Genomic DNA, 21938 nt, shown 5'->3' with positions numbered 1-21938 from the left:
TTTTCATACCTCTTAATTCTAGATGTGTATTTTTAAAGAACTACAAATAAAAAATGTATGTTTCAAATTAAAAGAAAATACTTATATATTACGATGCATAAGTAGTCATTTATAAATATGTTTATAGTTCCACATTAAACATTATTAACATACTACAACAGAGATGAAGAACACATTAGGGAAGAGAAGCAAGAAGTCTAGGCATTTACAGGGCATCAGACCTGTCATTGGCTGGTTTAAGGGGCCAATTACTTACTTATTTGCCAAATTGTAACATCCCCCAATCGGCATTTGTTTGAAAATTCATACTTTAAAATTTTTTGAACTGTTTGTTTCTCTGAGATTCAATTTATAAAACTATTAAAAATAGGGATGAGATTTGTACGACTGAATTATTTCACCAACATATTCCCTAACGCCAGATAATATTTTTAAATTTTTCTTTTTGGACCAGTCGGTTTAATCTATGATATTTTTAGTTTGTCCAATTTTTCTAGACAATGATTTGATTTAACCCCCTAGGGAGTTGTTAAGGTAAACATATTACAACAGATATGGAGAACATGTTTGATGAGAACATAGAAGTCTATGCATTTCATTTCCAACAATAAAAAAAACACTTATGAATAAACTTATTCAATTAATGTAAAACTGCTCTCAAAACCTAACTTTTACTTTTCGGTTTCCAACCAATAAATTATCGAAACAGTTGAGATTCGGTTTCTAACTGGAAAACAACTTAAATATAAAACAAACCATTTTTTTCCATTAAAGGGATTCCAATTTGAATAATACCAGAAGGAATTGGATTTAAAATCTTTGTTCACACACGATGAAATCCTTTTAAAAATGAAATTACGCTTCTTAGGGCGTCGCGACGCCGTCTAAGGAGAGGCGTGAAAACACATTGGCTGCTAATTTGATTTGTTAGAGACGCTTGCGGCTTCTTAGGGGGTTGGGGGTGGAATGTCAGAAAGGGGTGGTAAAAGGGGGAGGATGGAAAGAATGGGCGAAAATGAACTTCTCGACTTTTCTTTATCCGTTACGGAAAATTTCTTAAAGCGGTTGATGTTTTTGTATGATGTTTATACAGGAAAAGACTGATTTTAAAAAAAAAACTGTAAAAAATAAACGGAGCTTAAAATTTTTATTTCCACAGCAATTGCCACGTATTGAGATTTAAAAAAAAAATGATCCGTCTTTTTCTTTTAAAATGAATCAAATCATACTTTTAATATTTCAATAAGAAAATGTATTTATTTTAAAACTGAATTCGGAAGTATGTCATAGTATACTAAATATTATAAATACGCTTGCAAAACTTAACTTTTAATGAAAACAAAATAAAATGAAATAATTCTTTAAACCCAGCTGCTATAATATATTTTGAATAAAGTTATAAAAGTATTATTCATAATGCAGACGTATTTTTTGCTAATGTAACTTAATTTATGAGGAATTGAAAATACAAGAAATGTTTTCTAAGTGCAATTTACAAGATAACATCCCACCTAAGTGATTTAAGCAAACTAGAATAATTTATATGAACATTTTATTGTCCCTCCCAGGGAATTCAATATTTGAATGGCCTGTACATAATTGATTTTATAAGAATTGAATATAGACACGAATGTGTAGACTTTATACCATCATTATAATGGTAAAACTCTGTATGTAGATTAATTATTCAACAATGTTTTAAGTATGTCCAAATGTTTGCAGACAAGGTGGATTTCCTCCCTAGGGAGTTGCTAAGATCTTTATTTGTTACAACAGAGGAGGAAATCATTTTGGAAAGGGAAATGGAGGTCTGGGCATTTAAAGGCCCAATGACCTGTCATCCTCTGGTTTAAGTGGTAATTTTACGCACTGTGTTACATTTACCATTCTGCCCATGTTTAAATATCTACATTTCCTCAACTCTTCCACCTGTTGACTTGTGTGAAGTGAAGGAGCTGAAACCTTAAATGTTACACAGTGTGTAAAGTAGCTACTTAAACCAGAAAATGACAGGTCATAAGCACTGTAGATGCCTAGACTTCCATATTCCCTTCTCAAAAATGTTTCTTTGTTGCAACAAATTTGATTAATTATTAACTATACTGAGAAAAATCACCTTGAATATTTTACTTAATAATAGTTTTTTCGATATATTTTAGACCTGATTTATACTTATGATAGTACTTAAGTTTCATTAAAAACTATTTCGTTGAATAATATTTCGAAAAAAAATACATATAATAAAAGTTATATTTATACATGATAACTTTGTAACTAAACTTAGGAGGATTTAGAGGATTTTATCAGTTGATAAACTCTTGTGTGGCTATAGTGTAACACGACTTTATATAAGGTACATAACTGACTTGATATATCTCTCATATTTGTTTAAATTATGTTTTTTTTGTGTAAACTTAGAATAGACATTTTCACATTGAATTTGTACAAATATCCAGGATTACTTACTGTGCGAAGAATTATTACTAAACGAATGAATGGGATGCCAATACCTACTGCGAACTATTCACGTTACAATAAATCTTCACAGGTCGCAGTGACGTCAGGAGCTTGCATAGCACTGACCCCCACCACTAAGAATAAGAATAAGATACCAATACCACAATCAATCTCTTTTACTGTATAGGAAAGAGCGCGAGAATGGAACTTATAACACGGAAGGCAGTTACGCTATTCTGTGGCCGTTGAGTGAAAGAGACAAAAAGAAAAGAAGATATTCGTTCAATTAGTGAGTTATTGAAAGAAAGCGGGAGTGCATGCTAATTATATGAACGGGTTTTATTTTTATGATTTTTATTTTTTTTTATAAAAGGCGTAAATTACATTACAACTTTTTGAAAATTATGGAAAAATAATTATTTAGCGTTATGTCTCTATGTTTATTTTTCAAATTCCTGAACTTCAGAATACTCTGTTTTTTGGTCGAGGTAACACGATGTTACAAACTCCTCGTGTGAAAGAATGTTGTTCCACAGCATTTTAAGAGTTAATCACGAAAAATGGTATACATTTTCAAAATTATTGTAAAAAAACATGTATTTTAAAAAATGCGACATGTTTGACCTGGACAATTGTGACCTCGAGATTTGTGACGACGTTCTATTTGAATTTAAACAGTCACAAACAAAGTTCAAAAATTATCCAAATCGTAACGTATTAGGCTCGCGGCCAATGCCAGGAACCGTTTTCGGGGGAATTTAAAATTATAAATACTTTTTTGCTACTAACAAGTTTTAAAAAAATAAATTTCCCAGACTCAATTTCATAGACTTTTATTAATCTTAAATTATAAAAAAAAACGTGATATTTTCCCAATTCATTATTTAATTATTTTCAATGTTTTCTTTACCTATTAGTTTTCCTGCGATTGATTTAATATGACATGAAAGCCTTTTTAATTTGATCTTTTTGCTTATTAAATAAAAAAGCTGGTTTTCTAGTTTTGTATACTTTGCGTTAGCTGCGCGACGACCCGCAAAGCGCTTTCCTTGTAAATCACCAATCCCAACTTAGTTCCCCGCTTATGTCTCTGCCTGGCAATTTTTCATCGTCTCCATTCACGTAGCTTGCAACGCACGCAATTCGTTTGATACTTTCTCTTGTAGAAAATTGGGTTTAACTTTATACAGCGCAAAAGAGACCTGAAATTGCTTAAGAAATCACTGCATATCGGATTTGAATACATAAAATTTACTTCCCCGCTTAAAACGTTTTAAGAAAAATATCAAAATCCCTTTTATGTGATACGCTTTCACGTAAGTTGAAAATTTGATTTGGAAGCTTTAAGCGCTAGTTTTTTTTACACAAGACTCTAAAAATGGTTTAGGCGCGTTTTGCGAACGAAAAATAAAAGTATTTACGGTGGAAAAGCTCTTAATATAATACGAAACAGCTGAATCAATACTCGGCCCAAGAAAAAGGCCTCGGGTTCGATTCCCGGCATGGTTGATTTGAAATATTTATTTGAAAAGGTGTTTTTACACCAGAATATTTCATAGTCCCTGGACTGGTACCTGAAGCGTAAGACTGATCATCTTACCTTCATGTAACAAAAATGATAAATATACACTGCGATTGGTATACCAATGCAGTGTTCTATCCACCATTAAGTGCGGAAAGGGAATGATGATGATGATGATGAATTAATACTTAAAGTGTATAAATCTAATGTAGTAATTATCACAAAAATAAATAAAAACTTGAAAATTTCATCGAAAACATAATTGAATGAGAATAATGTTCAAATTTTGTAAGCAATATCCTGACTTCATTTCATAAGGTGAATAAATATTGTTATTTATTAAATTTTTCAAAAAGAAGTATATAAATTGAATAGTATTTTCAGGCCATGCCTACTACCTAGGTGAAATAATTCAGCCAGATGAATTTCACCCACATCAATTAAGGTTTCAGCTCTTTGACTTCACAAAAGTTTACACATTGTAGAGAAAATATAGATTTTTTAATATAGGCAGAATAAAATGGGCACTTAAACAAATCAATGACAGGCAATAGGCCATGTAAACGCCTAGACTTCTATATTCCTTTCTCAAAAACGTTTTCCGCCTCTTTTGCAATGAATTTCCAGCTAAACTCAAGTTAAAAAGTTAGAATCTCATTCTGTACTGTCTCAAAACACCGCAAAAACGATTTAAAGGAATATGTTATTTTTGAAGAAATGAATCAATAAATCATTATTATGTGAACAATGTGTTGAGTTTGTCCAAATTTTGTTAGACAAGAACTGGATTCAACCGTTCAGGGAGCGGTTAATATTAACATATTACAACAGAGATGACAAATTTTATTTTTTTACACTTTATAAATATATACAATTTATATACATATAAGGGCAGGCATATTGCCTTTAGGCAATTTCTTCCTACCTTCCGTTCAGTTTGAAAAAATAACAAGTACATGGACATATTTCAACAGAATTTTATAATTTTATAAAAAAAATAAAAACGAAAATTAACTAAAAAATTATAATATACCACGAAGAGGGGAGAGGAGAGGTGATATGATGGAAAGAAGAAGGAGAAAGGAACAACTTAAACATTCAGATAGTGACATTTCTATCTTGATTTAAATGTAATTATAGAAGACTTCTTTATTACCTTCTCTAAAATGTTCTCCATCTCTGTTGGAATTTGTTAATCTTAATAAATCCTTAGGGGGTGACATCTAGTCTTTTGTCTACAAACATTTAGACACTCAAAATATTGTAAATTATTTTGAAAAATAATTTTAGCATTCACCAACATCGATCCATATTGACTCCCTAAGCCTCGATCGAGCATATGGCGTCAACAAATAGTTCACACAGTCAATCTCAGTTCTTTAACTTTTATCTTAGCAGACGAACTATATTGTTAATTTACTAGATGAGACGTTTATTAAATAGAACCAGACGCATTTTCTACTTGGAGCCTACTTTCAGGTAAAAATCCTGAAAAATGAAATTGAGTCGGGATTTGGGCCCTCTCCCACTGGCGCACGCTTCAACCACGCATGAGGTTGCGGGTTCAATTCTTGGAAGGTTTAACGATTTTTTTACAGGTCAATTAAATCGGAATATTTTATTGTATTTGGTTGCAATTACGCATATTGAGCGTTAGACTGATGATCGGTAACCATACAGATAAACGAGATACGCCACATTTGGTGTTCAAATACGGTGCCCTAAGCTCCATCGGGTGTGGATAGAAGTGTAATGGTAATGTTTGTTTTCTTTTTGCTTGTACGCACCCCATCTGCAGTATTTATTTTTTATATAAGCCATATGTAAGTACAAAAGTGAGCATATTGCTTCGCCTTACCCTCTCTTGCCCCTGTTTGGCCACTAAGTCCTCCAGAATCCCCGAATATCTCTCGATACAAAGGCCACTAAGCCATTCCATTACATATTCAATTAAACAGGGAAAAATCTATCGCAAGGATTACCTTTAATAAGAGACTTAATCCTTTATCGCGAGGGGAGAGTCCTGCGCTGTTTCGTTGAGAGGAGTCGTTAAATAAAAGAAGATTTGTTGCCATGTGGATTTTATCTAATCATTTTTCAATAAGGGTGGATATTAGGCGCATTTTGCTTATACATACTATAGATGCGGCGCATCCCTTAAGTATTTAGAAATAATATAGGTTATTATTAAAAATTATAAATTTGATTTAAAAAATTTACATATAATACTAAAATTATCGAAAAAAAGTCTCGAGTGCACGCAATTTACAAATTCAAACAACATTTTCAGTATACATACCTATCTATGTATGCGTATTTCCTATACTGAATATCAAGGTACCTTGGCTTGATAGTATTCGTTAGATATGCTGGAATCTGGATACAACTCTTCATTTGGAGTCCAGTCCTATTACAAATGCTCGGATTTCCGCGCACGCGCATTAAGGTTCATAACCTTGTGATATTGTTTTATTAGCATCCAACTCGTGTAATGCAAAGAAAAAAGCTCTTATTATGTGTAGCGTAACGTTTTAAATAGCGTAGTATTTAATTTTGGCCAAAATTTAATAACATTTCGAGCATTAATAACATGTTTACAGGTTCAACGCTAGACGCACCTGCTTATGTGCAGCGTTAATTTATAAATGATTAACTATTATTATTTTTACAAAATTTGAGTTTGTCCAAATGTTCGTAGACAAAAGACTGGATTTCACCCCCTCGGGAGTCATTAAGATTAACAAATTACAATAGGGATGGAAAATACCTTAAATAAGGAAATATGGAAGTCTAGGCATTTACAGGGCTTATGACCTAATATATCATAAGCCATAAGATCATAAGCCCTGTAAATGCCTAGACTTCCATATTTCCTTATTTAAGGTATTTTATTTATTTGGCTTATGATATATTAGGTCATAAGCCCTGTAAATGCCTAGACTTCCATATTATAAAACCTCAAGCGCATTTTACAAAAGTGATTCTACACAGTGCAAATATACTTTTATCTACTATCATGCCTACTAAATGTAAGAACATAATTATATTTTGGTCAGCTGCCCTACTGATAATTTTCACCGCACGCGCCTGGTAGATATGTTTTGGAAAATTTAACTTAAAATTAGTAATCTGTTAGTTCATGTACTTGGTTCAATAAATTCACATGTTCAAAAGCAGATGAAGCAGATACTTAAAGCTTAACATATTTCAATAGTGATGGAGAATTTTTCATACAGTAAAATAAAAGTGTGTGTCATTAGCACTGTAAATGCCTAGACTTCCATATTCAACATCATCATTCATTTTCTACATTTATTGGTGCATAGGGTACTGCATTCGTTCTACTACCTATTTTTAAATGATATTATATTTTACACTTAATCACGACGCCGCCCTTCGCCGATGAATCTAACAATCTCGGTTAAGAAAAAACCCAGTCCGTCTCATTTGAAATATTTAAAGCTAACGCGTCCTTATAACATTAAAACTGAAGTAATATTTGTAGGTATCTGATAAAGTGTTACGTATTTTTCTTCAATATTTTAAACTAAACTACATTGGTCATTAGAATGTTTTTTTATTTGTTTATTTTCCCATGCATATATTTACATAAAATTTTCATTACAAAAATACACTTAAAAAAATACGTCGTAAAATTAAGCTATACCGTAATTTGGAAAAAATACTTACAAAGATTTCAGCATCTAAGCGTGGGCCATTCCTTTTTTAATAATTTATAAGTTTATCGTATAGAAATATGGTATGACATAACCACGAAAAGAAAAACAAGATTAACATACGCTGCTATAACGAAAACACGATTTATTTGCAGTATATATACATATATATATATATATATTTTTTTTTTAAGGTATCAGTCTGTTCCTTCCGTGCTAATCTGAGACCTCAACTACATTGATATTTAATTTAATCATGTCAGCCTCGTGGTGTGGTAGTCAGCGCGTTTGCCTGCCTTGCAAGAGGTCTTGGGTTCAATTCCCGACATGGTTTTTTGGAAATATTTATTTTAAAAGGAGATTTGACGCTTGAATATTTCATAATCCCTAGACTGGCTTTTAAAGCGTAAGACTAATCATCTTGCTTTTATGTGAGAAAAAATATCAAGATTTACTGCAATTAGTGTACCAATGCAGTGCCTTATGCACCAATAGGTGCGAAAAGGTAATAAAAAGGAATAAGACTATATTTTCATTCAATTCTGTTTTTGTTATTAAATTTTATGGGTTTCAAAAAGACAAATAATGAATTGCAAATCGATTTAAAGGGATTCTAATGTGCTTAATTATAAAATAAAACTACACAAAATTTTATTTGACGGTATCATTGAAAACATTACATATGCGTGGTACATAGCGCTGAAGAATCATTTTGTCATTTGACCTTTTGCGCACCCCTACTGCGCAAACAATCTAAATGCACTATAATCCATTCATTGTATGATATTTAGTGTCAGATTATAGAAAGAATGGCAGGTACTTAACAAATATTTTTAACGCGTACATAAATAACAGCCGTTTATTTTATACTTAAAAAATACAAATGCTTTCTTGTGAGTTTTTTTTTTAACTTAAGGGGCATTTTTTTTTATGGTCGGCATCGCAATTTCTCTATTTACATCCGGTGGTGCATGCAGTCTATCGAGATCATTTTTGTTACATAGTTACATCGGGTGTCAGTCAAGGAAGAATAATAAATTGCAATGTAGGACTAACAAAGAACGAATATTCGCACTTAGGACTTCGAGCATGGTCGACGAAGGCAAGGTGAACAACCTTACGCTTCAGTTATTATTCAAAGAATTATTAATTATTGCAACTTGCCCACCACATAACGCACACCGCATGTCAGGACTTAAGTCTTCTCGGCGGTGCCCATATCCAAAAGAAAATTTCTCTTTGCCAAACGAGAAAAGCTGCCGAAGAAGATAATTAAAATATACACAGTTTGTTCCAGGGGCAAATTTTATAAATAAGCGATTATGTGAAGCTTACCATTATATTTGTCTTTCGATAATAATGTTTTAAAGTAACTATGTTTATGGGAATATAAATAAAATAATTGTTTTTTATTATAAATCACCACCGCCGTTTATATCTTCCTATGAAAAAATAATCTATGAAGTGCGCCCAGCGCCCAGCGTTCGTTCTCATTGAACGAAGAAACTAGCCGATTACCTCAGTTTATTCCTCCATACAAAAAAGTACACTATATTTTACATTTTTAACCCAGTCAGGTTTTTTAGTACCAAAACAAGCTTGCAGATTACAAATATTATTTGAAGATTCTCTATTCGGTAACTAGTATTTCGAACATTCATTCTGAAGGACTATATTTCTTTGATAGGATACCGCTGACTTGTTATGTATCACATAGGAAATGTGGCGTTTGAAGTGGCCGTATTTGGCATTTTTCATTTTAAAAGGAATCGGACAGTGCTCAGTGTTGACATGTAAATCTTAATGAAAATATCTGCTGAATGTTATTGTGATATTTTTTAATAAAATTTTGTAAAATTATTGTATTAAAATAGCGTGAATAAAGCTACGTTCATTGAATGGTTATTAATAATTCTTGTTTGAGTTGATTTTCATGGAACCACAGAAAAAATAGCCATTTATAATTATATCTTATATATCATGTATTATATGTAGGCACAAACCAACGAACATTTTTTTAAAGATTACATATTAAATAAATGACGGTTCTCCACTGATGTACTATGTTTTTATTTGGATTGACAAAAATATGAATTGCTGCACTGTAAAAACATATTTTTTCATTAAATGTTTCATGGCAACCTTGTCAGAATTGAAAAGCATTTTTCATGGTAAACAAATACTCCAACTATTGCACCGCGAGACGTAAAAATATGTTAAGTCAAAGTCGTTGTCTTATTTAAAAAATTGTAAAAACCAACCTTTATTTTTCCTGGCAAGAAAAGGTCGGTATAACTTTTAATTTGAGCACGACATCCATTGTTTTGCTGTTCAACTCTGCTTGGCCGCTTAATGTTCACCCGATCCCCTAGCGGCGAGTTTCTGAACCGTTTAATGATCTGAGTAAAGTGTAATTACATTTTACGAGTTAAACCTGAAAAGCGGCTAAGGTGAGCACATATAAAGGAATTCGCTTTGCGTAGTACGTGCCAGAAAATTACGAGACTTTACGTTTCTGTGACCACGACTAAAAACGTATGTCTCCACTTATATTTTTCATCTTCATAAATTCAATCTCGTCCCTTTTAGACAGCTCAATTTATTCTTATGCCAGCAATCTTTAGATTAACCTCCATACTGATATAGTTATGCTTTTAAATTGCTTCACTTTGATCTAAATTAGATATCTTGTTTGTATATCTGCCTATTGATCGATCCTGAAAATTCCAGGTGAAAAAAGACAAATCTCTATTATAAATATTTTAATCATTTCTACTTTAGTGATCGATAACAATAGGATTTTTTCACAAAAAACAGTTTAAAATCTCGATATTATTATGAACCAATGCTTAACGTGGCAAGAACAGATTGCTGAGGTTCGGAAAAAGTTTTACCACACCCTCCATTCCCTGAAAAGACTTCAGAATTTTCATCCAACCACAGAAAAAAAAATGTTCCAACCTATTATTTTGTCTTCTCCGTGCTATGCTAATATTTGCTATGTTGACGCCAAAACTGAACTCATTGATCGTTTAAAGCATTTGCAGAACTAAAAAATCTGCGTTATTTTCAATTTCATAAAATGTGACCATGTATCTTCCTTTCGCTCCGAACTCAAGTGGCTTCGATATTTACAGAGCATAAACTTTCAATCTCTCTCGTTTCTTTATAATATTCTTCACAACCCTTGCGCACCATAATATATCTTGCTGAGGTTATTTTTTTCTGATCATGGTCTAGATCTAGTTAGCTGGAATATATGGCTTTTACTTATAAGTCCGCCAAAGTACTCATTCATCAGACTTGAAGGTTTAAATTAAATAAACAAAAATACATTTACTTGTGTAAAATAGAACTCTGGACTATTTTTTTCGACTCGATGGCTGCTCTCAGGTTCAAATCCTGAATGAAGAAATCGAGTGGAGATAAATTCATCTCGTTATGAAGTCATCGGCTCGTTCACCTACCATTCTTGGGGTCCTGAATTCGATTCCTGACAAGGTGGGCGTGAAATATTGTTATATTAACAAATGTTTATGCGCTATATAGCTGCAAGACGTGTTGGGATGCTTAATGTACATGTGATTTTCACTAAAATATCCATTGAATTTATTTCAAATAAAACACTTTGTAAATTTACCACACAAGAGTTTAATACATTAAGTCACGACTAGTTTCGGGTAATCAGTATTACCCATCCTCAGGTGTAAATATAAACTAGTCGTGTTTTAATGTATTAAACTAAATTTACAAAGTGTTTTATTTTTGAAAAATTCAGATTGTTTTTTCACAAAGTAAATGCTAAAACCATTAATAATGTAAAATATCTATTCTTAAATTATCGATAATAATATCCGTTAGAATTTTTATTTGTCTTTAAAATATTTTTTCGTTTAAATCCAACAGTTTTTTTAACATGCAATATAATACTAGTAGGTATGTTTTTTTATACAATATCTCCCATGTAGACCATAGTTGCCACGTTTTCCCCCAACATCGATACGCAAGATCATTAATCATTGGATTTTTTTCTTTATCTTTTCAGCCAATCATGTACGAGGGACAGGACAAAAATCCAGAGATGTGTCGGGTCCTTCTCACACACGAAGTAATGTGCAGGTATGTTTATATATAAATAACAATTATTTATATCCTCACACGATGTTTTCGTTAAATCGATTTGACAACAAAGACAAACCTCAAACCGTGACAAAGAGTGTGAAAAATTTATGATTTATGGTTTTAAGAACAAAAAAGTGTGGTCAAAATGACTCACAGAGGCATAAAAAACAGGAATATTTTGAAAAATGGTTAACAAAAAGTCATCCGAATTCACACTTTTTATCATTTATAGGATTTTTAATTGAAACTTTTTTTTGTTACTATATTTATAAATATTTTAAGTTAAAAAAATCTTATTTATTAGAGTCAAAACATTTGTTCATTCGCCGTACAGTGATCCGTAAAGTGTGGTCAAAATGACTGACAGGGGCATAAAAAAACAGGAATATTTTGAAAAATGGTTAATAAAAAGTCATCCAAATTCACACATTTTATCATCTATAGGATTTTTCATTAAAATATTTTTTTTCTTACAATATTTATAAATATTTTATGTAAAAAAATCTCATTTACTAGAGTCAAAACATTTGTTCATTTACCGTACAGTAATCACAGTTCTAGCATAGCAAATTGTGTTTTATTATTAATATTTAAAGCATAAACTTGTATGGTAAATGTGTTATACACAAATATTTTCTTGTTTATAATACTAGCTTTTACCCGTGGCTTCACTCACGTGGTATAAGGGAGAAATTATTTAGGTAACTAGAAGTAATCACTAGAATTTTCCTGATGGAATGAAATATTTCATCAGGATTGAAAATAGTTCTGTCTTTCAAATATCGCCAAGAAAGAAATACGATGATCCGTTAGTATATGGTAACCTTGCGTCATTATTATGTTTACAAATCCAAAATCCTACAAAATAAGTCAGTTTCAAATTGTTTTTTTTTTTTTAATTCTACCTTACTGGTTATTAATTTTCAAATAATGTTGCTCATTACACATTATATATTTTTTATTTGTCCTTTTTTTTTGATTGGGATGAAAAATAAGTATCCTTTTTTTACTTTTTACCTCTCCGGCAATCCTTGTGCTAAAAAATATGTAAATCAGTCGCTATTTGTCTATGGATATGGATTAATTACATTTGTTTTGTCAAATTGCTTAATGCGAGAACACCTGAAATTGGTTATCATTTAATAAATAATGCAAAACGTGAAAAAGAAAAGACAAGAAAACGTCTTTTACAAGGTAAAAAGGATGTCTAGAATTGTCACTTATGCACCAAAAATATTACATTTGTCGCTCCTAAACGTGGATATGGTCTAGTGAAGTGGATACACCCACAAAAAAATAAAATAATGAAATGTATGTTTGCATTTACTCGTATATTTATACAAAAAATTTGAATTCTAAAAGCTTTTTTTATTTAAGTATTTATTTGAGGTTTTGACAAAGTAATTTTTACAAATGAAGTTATCAAAAAATTAGATGAATTATAATATTTATATTGTTTATGATCTATAAGTATCTTATTGACCCAAAAACGATTTCAAAATACCAAAAGTATTCATGGAAATTTTATTTTTCGGTTTTTAGATTCAATTAATTTGTATAATGCTATTGTACTAATACTTTTGTTCTTATTTATAAATGCCACGTTCAGTATAAACACGCAATCATTTTAATTGCCCGTGATCAATTGGAGTGGAGGTAGGGAGCATCATAAACCTCAATTCTAGTAAGCATTACATTTTACTGCTAGGATACAGTTAAAGTACCATATACTCATAAGTAATGCAGGTATCATCTTGCCGAACATGCATCTGAATATTTAATTCCGGAATATTATGGAAAAATAATGTTTTGATATGCCTACACCATGCGAGATTCTGTATTTCGAGGGTCAGGTACAGTATCGTATCTGGGCAAAACTTTTAGGTTACGTCTTTACGACAGTAGTCCTTAGACAGAAGCTTTCAATGCAATATTACAGATAGTAGCCATGCAAAAAACAGTATGTTCGACTAAAAAATATACAAACTGGTTGACAATAACAACTGGAAAATAACATGCAAAAATTTAACGTAGTTATGCACAAAGCAGCCAGTCTACAATAAAAAAAAAGAGATGTTAGTGTTATCGTGTGCAGTAAGGTCAATTCTATGTTCTACTAAAAACAACAAGACCACTTTCACATAAAAAAATTGTAATAATCACCTTCTGAAAATAGTGTCGATCACAAAAACGCCATTTCTCAATTTCAAGAAAACACCCACAGCACTAGAAAAATCTTACGGTACTTAAAAAATCATCAAAACTGATCAAATACATAATTAGATTCTTGTTTGTAATATAAAAAAACCAGTGTATTCATTATTTATCATTTGTCAAAGTCAAAAATATTCCAAACGTTGTGTAAATTTGATTATTCACTCTTTTTACACAGGTGCTACTATCTCAGTTTCACTTTTTTATGGTTGGCTGCTTTCTGCATAACTGTGTTCAATTGTGTAACAACGACCGATTTATGCAAGTTAAAAATGAATTGTTTTTAAAGTTTTTTCGTCTTAAAATATGTTCAAACATTAACAGCGTTAAAGGCCGTTGACAGTGGACAATACAATATTTTTCTGTCCCAGGACTCGACCATTGTCGACGTATAAATAGCAATATTTAGAAAAGGATATTGTTCCGAGACATTGTCACTGATATAGGCGAGCAGGATATCTGGCCAGGAACAATGACCCCACCATCGCGCGTGGCCGCATTGTCCTCGAGAGAACGCGCACGAGCAGGACCTTATAACTATTGCGATTTACTCAACGCGTGTCTGTCTTATTTGTGTAAAATTAGGCCAATTATACAAACATTTGCCACTAATAAAATAATTTTGCATAAAATCATTATTTGACAATCTTGATTTTGTGATATTTTTCTCTTTAGTAGTTAAAGTACCTAGTTATTTTGTGTAAAATCACTAAATTACAATTATAATAGCAGCCGGTTTTGTAGCACGGCTGTCTCTTAATTATGCGTAAAAATGAAATAATTTTTGCATGGAAACTAAAATTCCCAAAACAAATTATACTATTATTATTACGCATAAGAAATTTATGAATTATTATTGATGTCTTAATTTTTTATTCAAATCAACTGCATTTGTGCCTTTTACGTACAAAGATAATAATTTATTGTATAAAATAAAAACGTAGGTAGCAGATAGCGTTTCTTTAAAAAAATCACATTTAAAAATAATTAAAATTACGCTAAACCAATAATTTTTAATGAAGAAAAAAAAGTTGGTCTGTACTTTTTAACGAAATTTTTTAATTTTTTAAAAATCATTTTGACTCCATAATTTTTTAGACTTTATTAATGACTCCCGCATTCTTCCATATTTTACAAAAAAATTCATCTCTGTTGTAATACTATATACAATTTTGTTAATGTAGACCAATATTTACAAGCTTCTTCGAGGCGAAATTCAGTTCTTGTCTTTAAACATTTGGACGTATTCAAAATATTAAAATAGTTTATTACGCCTTTTATTTCACTATTATATATAAGTATGGCTTAAGTCAAATTCTTTCATATAACATTAGTTACCTAAAACTTTCAACAAAAATAACGTAAAGACAAAGACAAACAAGAGCGATAAAACAATTGTTTACTATATATTCATGACTTCAATCAACATATTGAGGTAAAAACAAACAAAAAAACCTATTTTGCTTAAAATCATAAGAAATGTCAGTCTAGCAATTCAAGCTTTACTAAAAACGTAATATAATTAACATAAAAAATAAAAATAAATATTTATGAGGGCAAAGCTTTACGTGTCAGTCTAATTATGTTTTTGTGTTGTTTTTCACTTCTTATTTTTTACGGCCCTTTTTAAGATTTCTTTTTTAAATTCTAAAGGCCTGCAAGATCGTTCCTTCCCCTTTGTATGATTTACTACGCGCAGTCGATTGGTATTCCCTGTTACGGCACTAAGAGCCTGCGTCCCTTTCTACGGCCAGCCCTCCTGAGGGGCAAAGACATTGAGTGAATAGGCAGAGGACAGACTCCCCGGGGACTCCTACCCCCTCCCGAGGGAAGAAAGGAGGGGTGAAAGAGGGAGGAAAAGAGAGGTAAAGAAAGGGGATGGAAGCTAAGCGTTCATGTTGAAGTCACCAGGAATATGAAGAAATTTTGTAGCCAGGTATATTTTTGGCGCTGCTTAAGACCGATTATATACAAAAATCTAAGGAAAAAGAATTTTGAAAAATGTGGGTGTTGAATTAAATTTTGGTCCAGTGGCTAGTGTCCAAGGTTAATTTAATACCTCGCAATTAACGGTTTAATTACTATTTTTCAATGGTGAAATTGGTAAGTTCAGTCAAGTCAGTTCAATTCAGTTCAAGTTAAAAATGGTCACCAAATTCGAAAAATTTGAGTAAATCAAGTAAACGCAAATATATTTTTATTAGGAAAATATATATTGTGTGTTAATTCTAGTTGCATCCGTTTATTTCCAAATTTAAATATGAGCACCAAAAATAAAGCAAAGTGGTAAAGTTACGTCGTTCTAAAGAAAATTTTCTTATCTATAAGATAATGTATTTGCTTTTACATTACGCGAATTATTTTATTTGATTATAAGCCTTTAAAATGAAATATCAATTAGACGAAAGTGATCATTTCCGACGCCTCTTTCTGTCCGCGTTCATCGAGTAAACAAAGCTGCGAAAGCTGCTCGCTACTGCTTGCGTAGTATACGGTGAAGATGCTTTGACTTTTTGACTAATTTGTTGTTAAATAAGAAAGGAGAATATCATTTTTAAGAATAATCAATTATAGTACAATACAGGTATTTACAGATAATAAAGGTTACAATTCATTTACATCACAAAAATCATCGATTTGAAGAATTAAAGAAATGTGAATATTTAAACAAGAGCTGAATGGTGAATATTACCAGTGGCCACGTAAATAGATATATACAGTACCCGGCAGGAGTTAAAATATATTGGGCTTAAGAATAAGACTGATGACTTTGTAGAGCGTCGTCTCTGACGCAGGAGTTCGGTATCTGTATGCGTGTATGTATGACAAAGACGACGCTCTACAAAGCTGCAATTTACCGATTCTCTTTCTTAATCCCGATGTACGTTATTTACTGCCGGTTACTGTATCAGCGCCGCGATTATGAACGCTATCGTCATCGGTACACATCGAGACGGGATAAACTAACATCGATATTTATGTACGAAAATGGGTATATTTATATGAAAATTCAACGTATCTACGTTGATTACCTGTAATTTAACATGTTTAGCAAAAAAAAACTTTGTTTTACTTTGTAGATAAAATTTAAGATAAATTTTAACTATCCATTAGAGTTCGGGCCCTAGTCGTAAGCCCCGTATATGCTTAGACATCCATGTTACATTCTCTAAAATGTTCTATATCTCTGTTGTTTTTATATGCACATGTTATATCAATGTAGTTGGCAATACAACTTGGGTGCAGAGATGAGAAAATGCTAATTTTTTGTTTTTTTTTCAGTCGGTGCTGTGATAAAAAAAGTTGTGGGAATAGAAATGAAACACCATCAGACCCAGTCATCATCGATAGGTAAGTACTATTTGTCCTTTTATTACCTTAGTATAAAAAGTTTAAAAAAACACATTTTATTGAAAATGAAAGAATACTATATCAGACGATAAAAGTAAAAATGTGAAAAATGCTCTCTCAAAAAAATATTGTAAGTCGTTGTGGTTTGAAAGTCAAATTTTGCGTTTTAATTTGATTTTAATTTAAATATTAACACTGCCAATAAAAATTCTCGAGGTTATACTTAGTTTTAAAAACTAGTATTTTTCTAACCCAACTCAATTTAAAATCATAGCTGAAGAATTTTAAGTAGACATATTATCAAAAAGTCAGAGTTTTACAATTAAATTAACATTTTTCAAAACATTTAAATTTGTAAGTAAAAATTCTTGATGGAAATTCATCGTATTTTATTATATAAATAAAAAACGAGTGATACTTTAATCCACAAAATTTGTGGATTAAAGTATTACTCGTCTTTTATTTATATAATAAAAAACATTTTTCATACAAATATTATTACTAGAAATTACATGTTTGTAAATTAATATTTTTGTAACAATTTAAAGAGCATTCTTATTTAGTTAAAAACATTATGTCTTTAATAAATACTCTCGAAAGGTTGTATTTAACGAAATGTCATGCCTTTCAATCCATGAATATTAAACGATAATATAGAATGTTTTGTATCTTCCATCCCTTCACTTCTCATTACCTTTAAAGGTAAACAGGCACAATATATCCAATAATTAAAGAACAAAATTCTTTTCTAATACGTCACATTCACTGGCTCCTATTGGGTGACTTTTAAAATCAACTAACAGGAAAAAACACACAGCTTTGGCATTTGACTGAAACAAAGCATTTTTTCGGTAAAAATCCCGGCGTAAAAGTTTGCCAGTACGCAAACTCTCATACAAAAAACATCGTCTATTCAAATTTTCTCTTCCGCTTTTAAAATGCCAAAAAGCTCCATTATTATTATTCGGAACGCCAAAGTTTTTGAAACACCCGCCTCCCTTAGCCACGCCATCCGTTTCCGAATTATTTTTTTCGCTGTGCTGTTTTCGAATCATTCAATACCCGGTACGTTCCTTCGTTGTTAGGAATATCCTATTTTTCTCTGTACCGCTGGCCTCGAGTCAGGAATTAATTCGTTCTCTGGTCGTGTTTGCCGCCTATTCATAATAAAATTCGTTTCTTTTCTTTTCAATCACGTTTTCCAGTGAGAATCGTACTAGAATTCCGTGAAAGGGATCTAAATACCAAATAATATCAGTTTTAAAATGTGAAATTCTAAATGTAAGGGTTAACATTTTTTTGATAGCTCACAAAGCAATCACCCATTTTTTTATAACTGATCAATTTAAGAAATTTCGTGGTATATGTACATATTTTTTTATATTAAAACATTTTTATTACAAAGAAAACATCCAAATATTTTATATTTTTTAGAAATAGAAATTGACTTATTATCAATGTCTATCTAAATATAATAATGCCTTTATTGTACTAAGTGTCTTAATAACGGCGTTTTATAAAAAAAATTAGAAATAATTAGTACCTAGAGAGTTATTGTTTATCAAATAAGCTATTAATTTGTTTCAAATTAAAAAACGCAAACATCTTAAGAAGGTTGACAAATAAATAAGTATGAGTGCATCGTCTAATTTACATACCAACAAACAAATATGATTAATGGACAATATTTCAATTGGTGTTTCTAATTCTACAAAATTCTACAAATATTGTCCTTGGGTATCTTTTTTTTATTGCGTCTGAGTTTTACAAAGAGAATGTAATATGACAGAGTGGCAATGTACCACCTGTACCGTATGCGTATGTTGTTTTAATATGCGCTTAAAAAACTGGCTTTATGCACTTTGAAAATGCCAGCTGTAAAAACTGGTGAACCTTATTTAGTTCAAATTAATTCATATTCTTGATATACGAGCGTTATTTCAAGTTTTCAATACACAAATGTTTTATTAACAGTATATTTGCAATATTAGATATTTTGTGATTGACATCGAGAAATTTCACCTTTTTTTTTTTTACATCAAACCCTTTATAATGAAGGTTTGTTTTTTTCTTTGTCGGTTTAAAGCCTTTAGTTTAAACGTTTTGATATTTAATGCTGTATTTGAAACTAATTTAATTTCAATATTTTGAGTTCGTCCAAATTTTTAAAGAAAAAATACTGGATTTCACCCCCTTGGGAGTCATTAAGATTAACAAATTGAAACATATATGAAGAATTTTTAAAAGAAGGCCGTAGGGAGTTTACAGAAATTACGGCATTTACAGAGCTAATGATCTGTCATTGGCTGGTTTAAGTGCCCACTTCAAAAGGTTCTCCATCTCTGTTGTAATTTGTAAATCTTAAAGACTTCCTAGTAATTTTAAAGACTCCCTACGGCCTTCTTTTAAAAGTTCTTCATATATGTTTCAACTTGTTAACTAATTCAGTTAATAAATCAATCAGATAAGGTATTTCTGCAATTTTTTAGCTATTTAACCTTCTTTTAGCAACTTGCTCTGTAATTATTTGACCTACGTTGGATAATTTTACAACATACTAATTGCAGTAATTTAATTGAATATATATTTATCTTCAATGCGTGCTGAGATATCGTCTATTGACATTTTATAAGCATGTTTATGTTATTAAAAAAACTAGTAGTTTCAAAATAATTTTGTAACTGATTGCTTGAAGGAGGTAATTGTTTTATTTCAAATCCCGACACAAATATTTGAAGTCAATTGCTATTTTCATTCATTCTTGTAAAACTTTACTTTTTACTTTTTTTTAACAAATCCGTATATTTAAATTCAAGATTAAATTACATTAAAATGTATCGGAATATTTGAGATTTCGGAAATAATCTGTACTTATTGTTCGGATAGATATAATAATGGACTAAGTGTATTATGTTCTCTCTGTAACAAGTTGCAAAGGTGTAGTTTGTTATTTAGTAGTCTTTTTACTACTACTACTACCATCACGCCATTTTGCCGTAGGGGTAGGCAGAGCGAATGGGAATAGACCGCCACACACCTCTATCCTCGCATACAATTCTAGCCTCTTCCACATTCATACATCTTGTCATACATGCCCTTCGGTTCCATCTGCTTTTGACATGACCAGACTTAAGATTTTGGTTTATCTGATCATGCCACGTCTTCCTTGGTCGTTCTCGTCTCACGTTGCCGTTCATTTTTGCCATATATACTTGTTTTACCATTCTTTCGTCCTTCATTACTCCACTACGTGACCAAACCATTCCAGAAACCCTTTCTTAATCTTATCAATTATACTTGACTCAGAATTACACTCTCGCCTAATTTCATCATTCGTAACCCTGTCATACATTGATTTCCCACACATTTGTCTAACAGATCGCATTCCAACCGCCTTCACTCGGTTTTCATCCTTCCTCCGGCAATTCCATGTTTTACTTCCATACATAAGTGTTGGGACTAAAACTCCGCTGTGCACTGCCAGTTTAGCTTCGATTGACATATTTTTTATTAGAAATTACTGTGTTTAGTGCTCTGTTCATTTTGTTGCCCGCATTCACTCTTCTTTTAACATCTTTTTCTACTCTTCCATCTCTTTAAATCATGCTACCCAGATACACAAATTCTTCTACTTGCTCGAGACATTCCTTGTTTACATTTATTATTATTATTATTATTATGGATAACTTATGTAGCGCCATTTTCGTAATAAAATACCTCAAGGGCGCTTTACATAGTGATTCTATAGTTAAATTAATTTAATTGAAGCTTTTAAATTTGTTATTTAACCAAGAAAATTTATTTTGTTGTCACGTGCTACGGATTTATTTAAATGATTTAAAGAACAAGTGGGTTTTAAGTTTTTTCCGAAACATCACTTCACTTTCACAGCCTCGCACCTCTGCTGAAAGAGCATTCCATGCCATAGGGCCTGCGACCGCAAATGCGCGTTCACTAAATTTAGTGCGCTGTTTGCGTAGAGATATAATAACTTTTCCTCTCGCCGTAGACGTAGCTGATCTAAGCGTGAGACGCCTGTCAGCTAGTTCATCTGGAATGCATAGTTCCCTTAGATATTCTGGAGCAGAGTTGTGCAGTGACTTATACATAAGCCAACAGAGTTTGTATTCGATCCTCTGTGGAAAACGTAGCCAGTGTAGTTCCCGAAGTAGTGGAGTGATATGACTGAACTTAGAGATTCCGAAAATAAGTCTCGCTGCGGATGCAGTCAGTAACCTCATTATCCCTTTCAAATACCATCACTTTTGACTTACTTTCGTTCATCGCCAATTCGCTCTCCAGGCATACATCGTACATTCTAGAGTAGTCTTTCAACATTGATATAAAAGAGTCATGTTAGATAAAGGACGGGGGGCATTTTATATTCATTTTCAAATGCACTTTTTGGTATTTGCAATAAATAAATTTAAAAAAAAGTAGAATGATATCGATCAATGCTGAGTATGTCGATTTTAACAAAACGCTTTTGATATCAAAACAATGCATTCGTAATTCCCGGGAGTCAATCGAAGCTTTTAACACAATATTTGGATATTCAAAGCAAAACAATCGCTCGGATATCAAAACCGAACCGA

At 31.6% G+C, this 21938-nt stretch overlaps 1 protein-coding gene across 1 annotated transcript in view; it reads left to right on the top strand.

Moving 5' to 3' along the window:
- Positions 1–17347, top strand: part of LOC148283339 (transcription factor collier-like) — a 71258-nt gene extending 53911 nt beyond the window's left edge. The window contains exons 6-7 of the mRNA XM_088223662.1: positions 11702–11775; positions 17275–17347. Of these exons, the coding sequence (XP_088079788.1) occupies positions 11702–11775; positions 17275–17347 (147 nt within the window). The remainder of the gene's footprint in view (positions 1–11701; positions 11776–17274) is intronic.
- The last annotated feature ends 4591 nt before the right edge of the window (positions 17348–21938 follow it).

Source organism: Micrasema longulum, unplaced genomic scaffold (assembly GCF_059751315.1).
Source record: "Micrasema longulum isolate JH-2025_06_02 unplaced genomic scaffold, ASM5975131v1 h1tg000247l, whole genome shotgun sequence".
NCBI lineage: Eukaryota > Metazoa > Arthropoda > Insecta > Trichoptera > Brachycentridae > Micrasema > Micrasema longulum.
The sequence above is the reverse complement of the archived record's forward strand: the minus strand, read 5'-3'. Positions and strand labels throughout refer to the sequence as shown.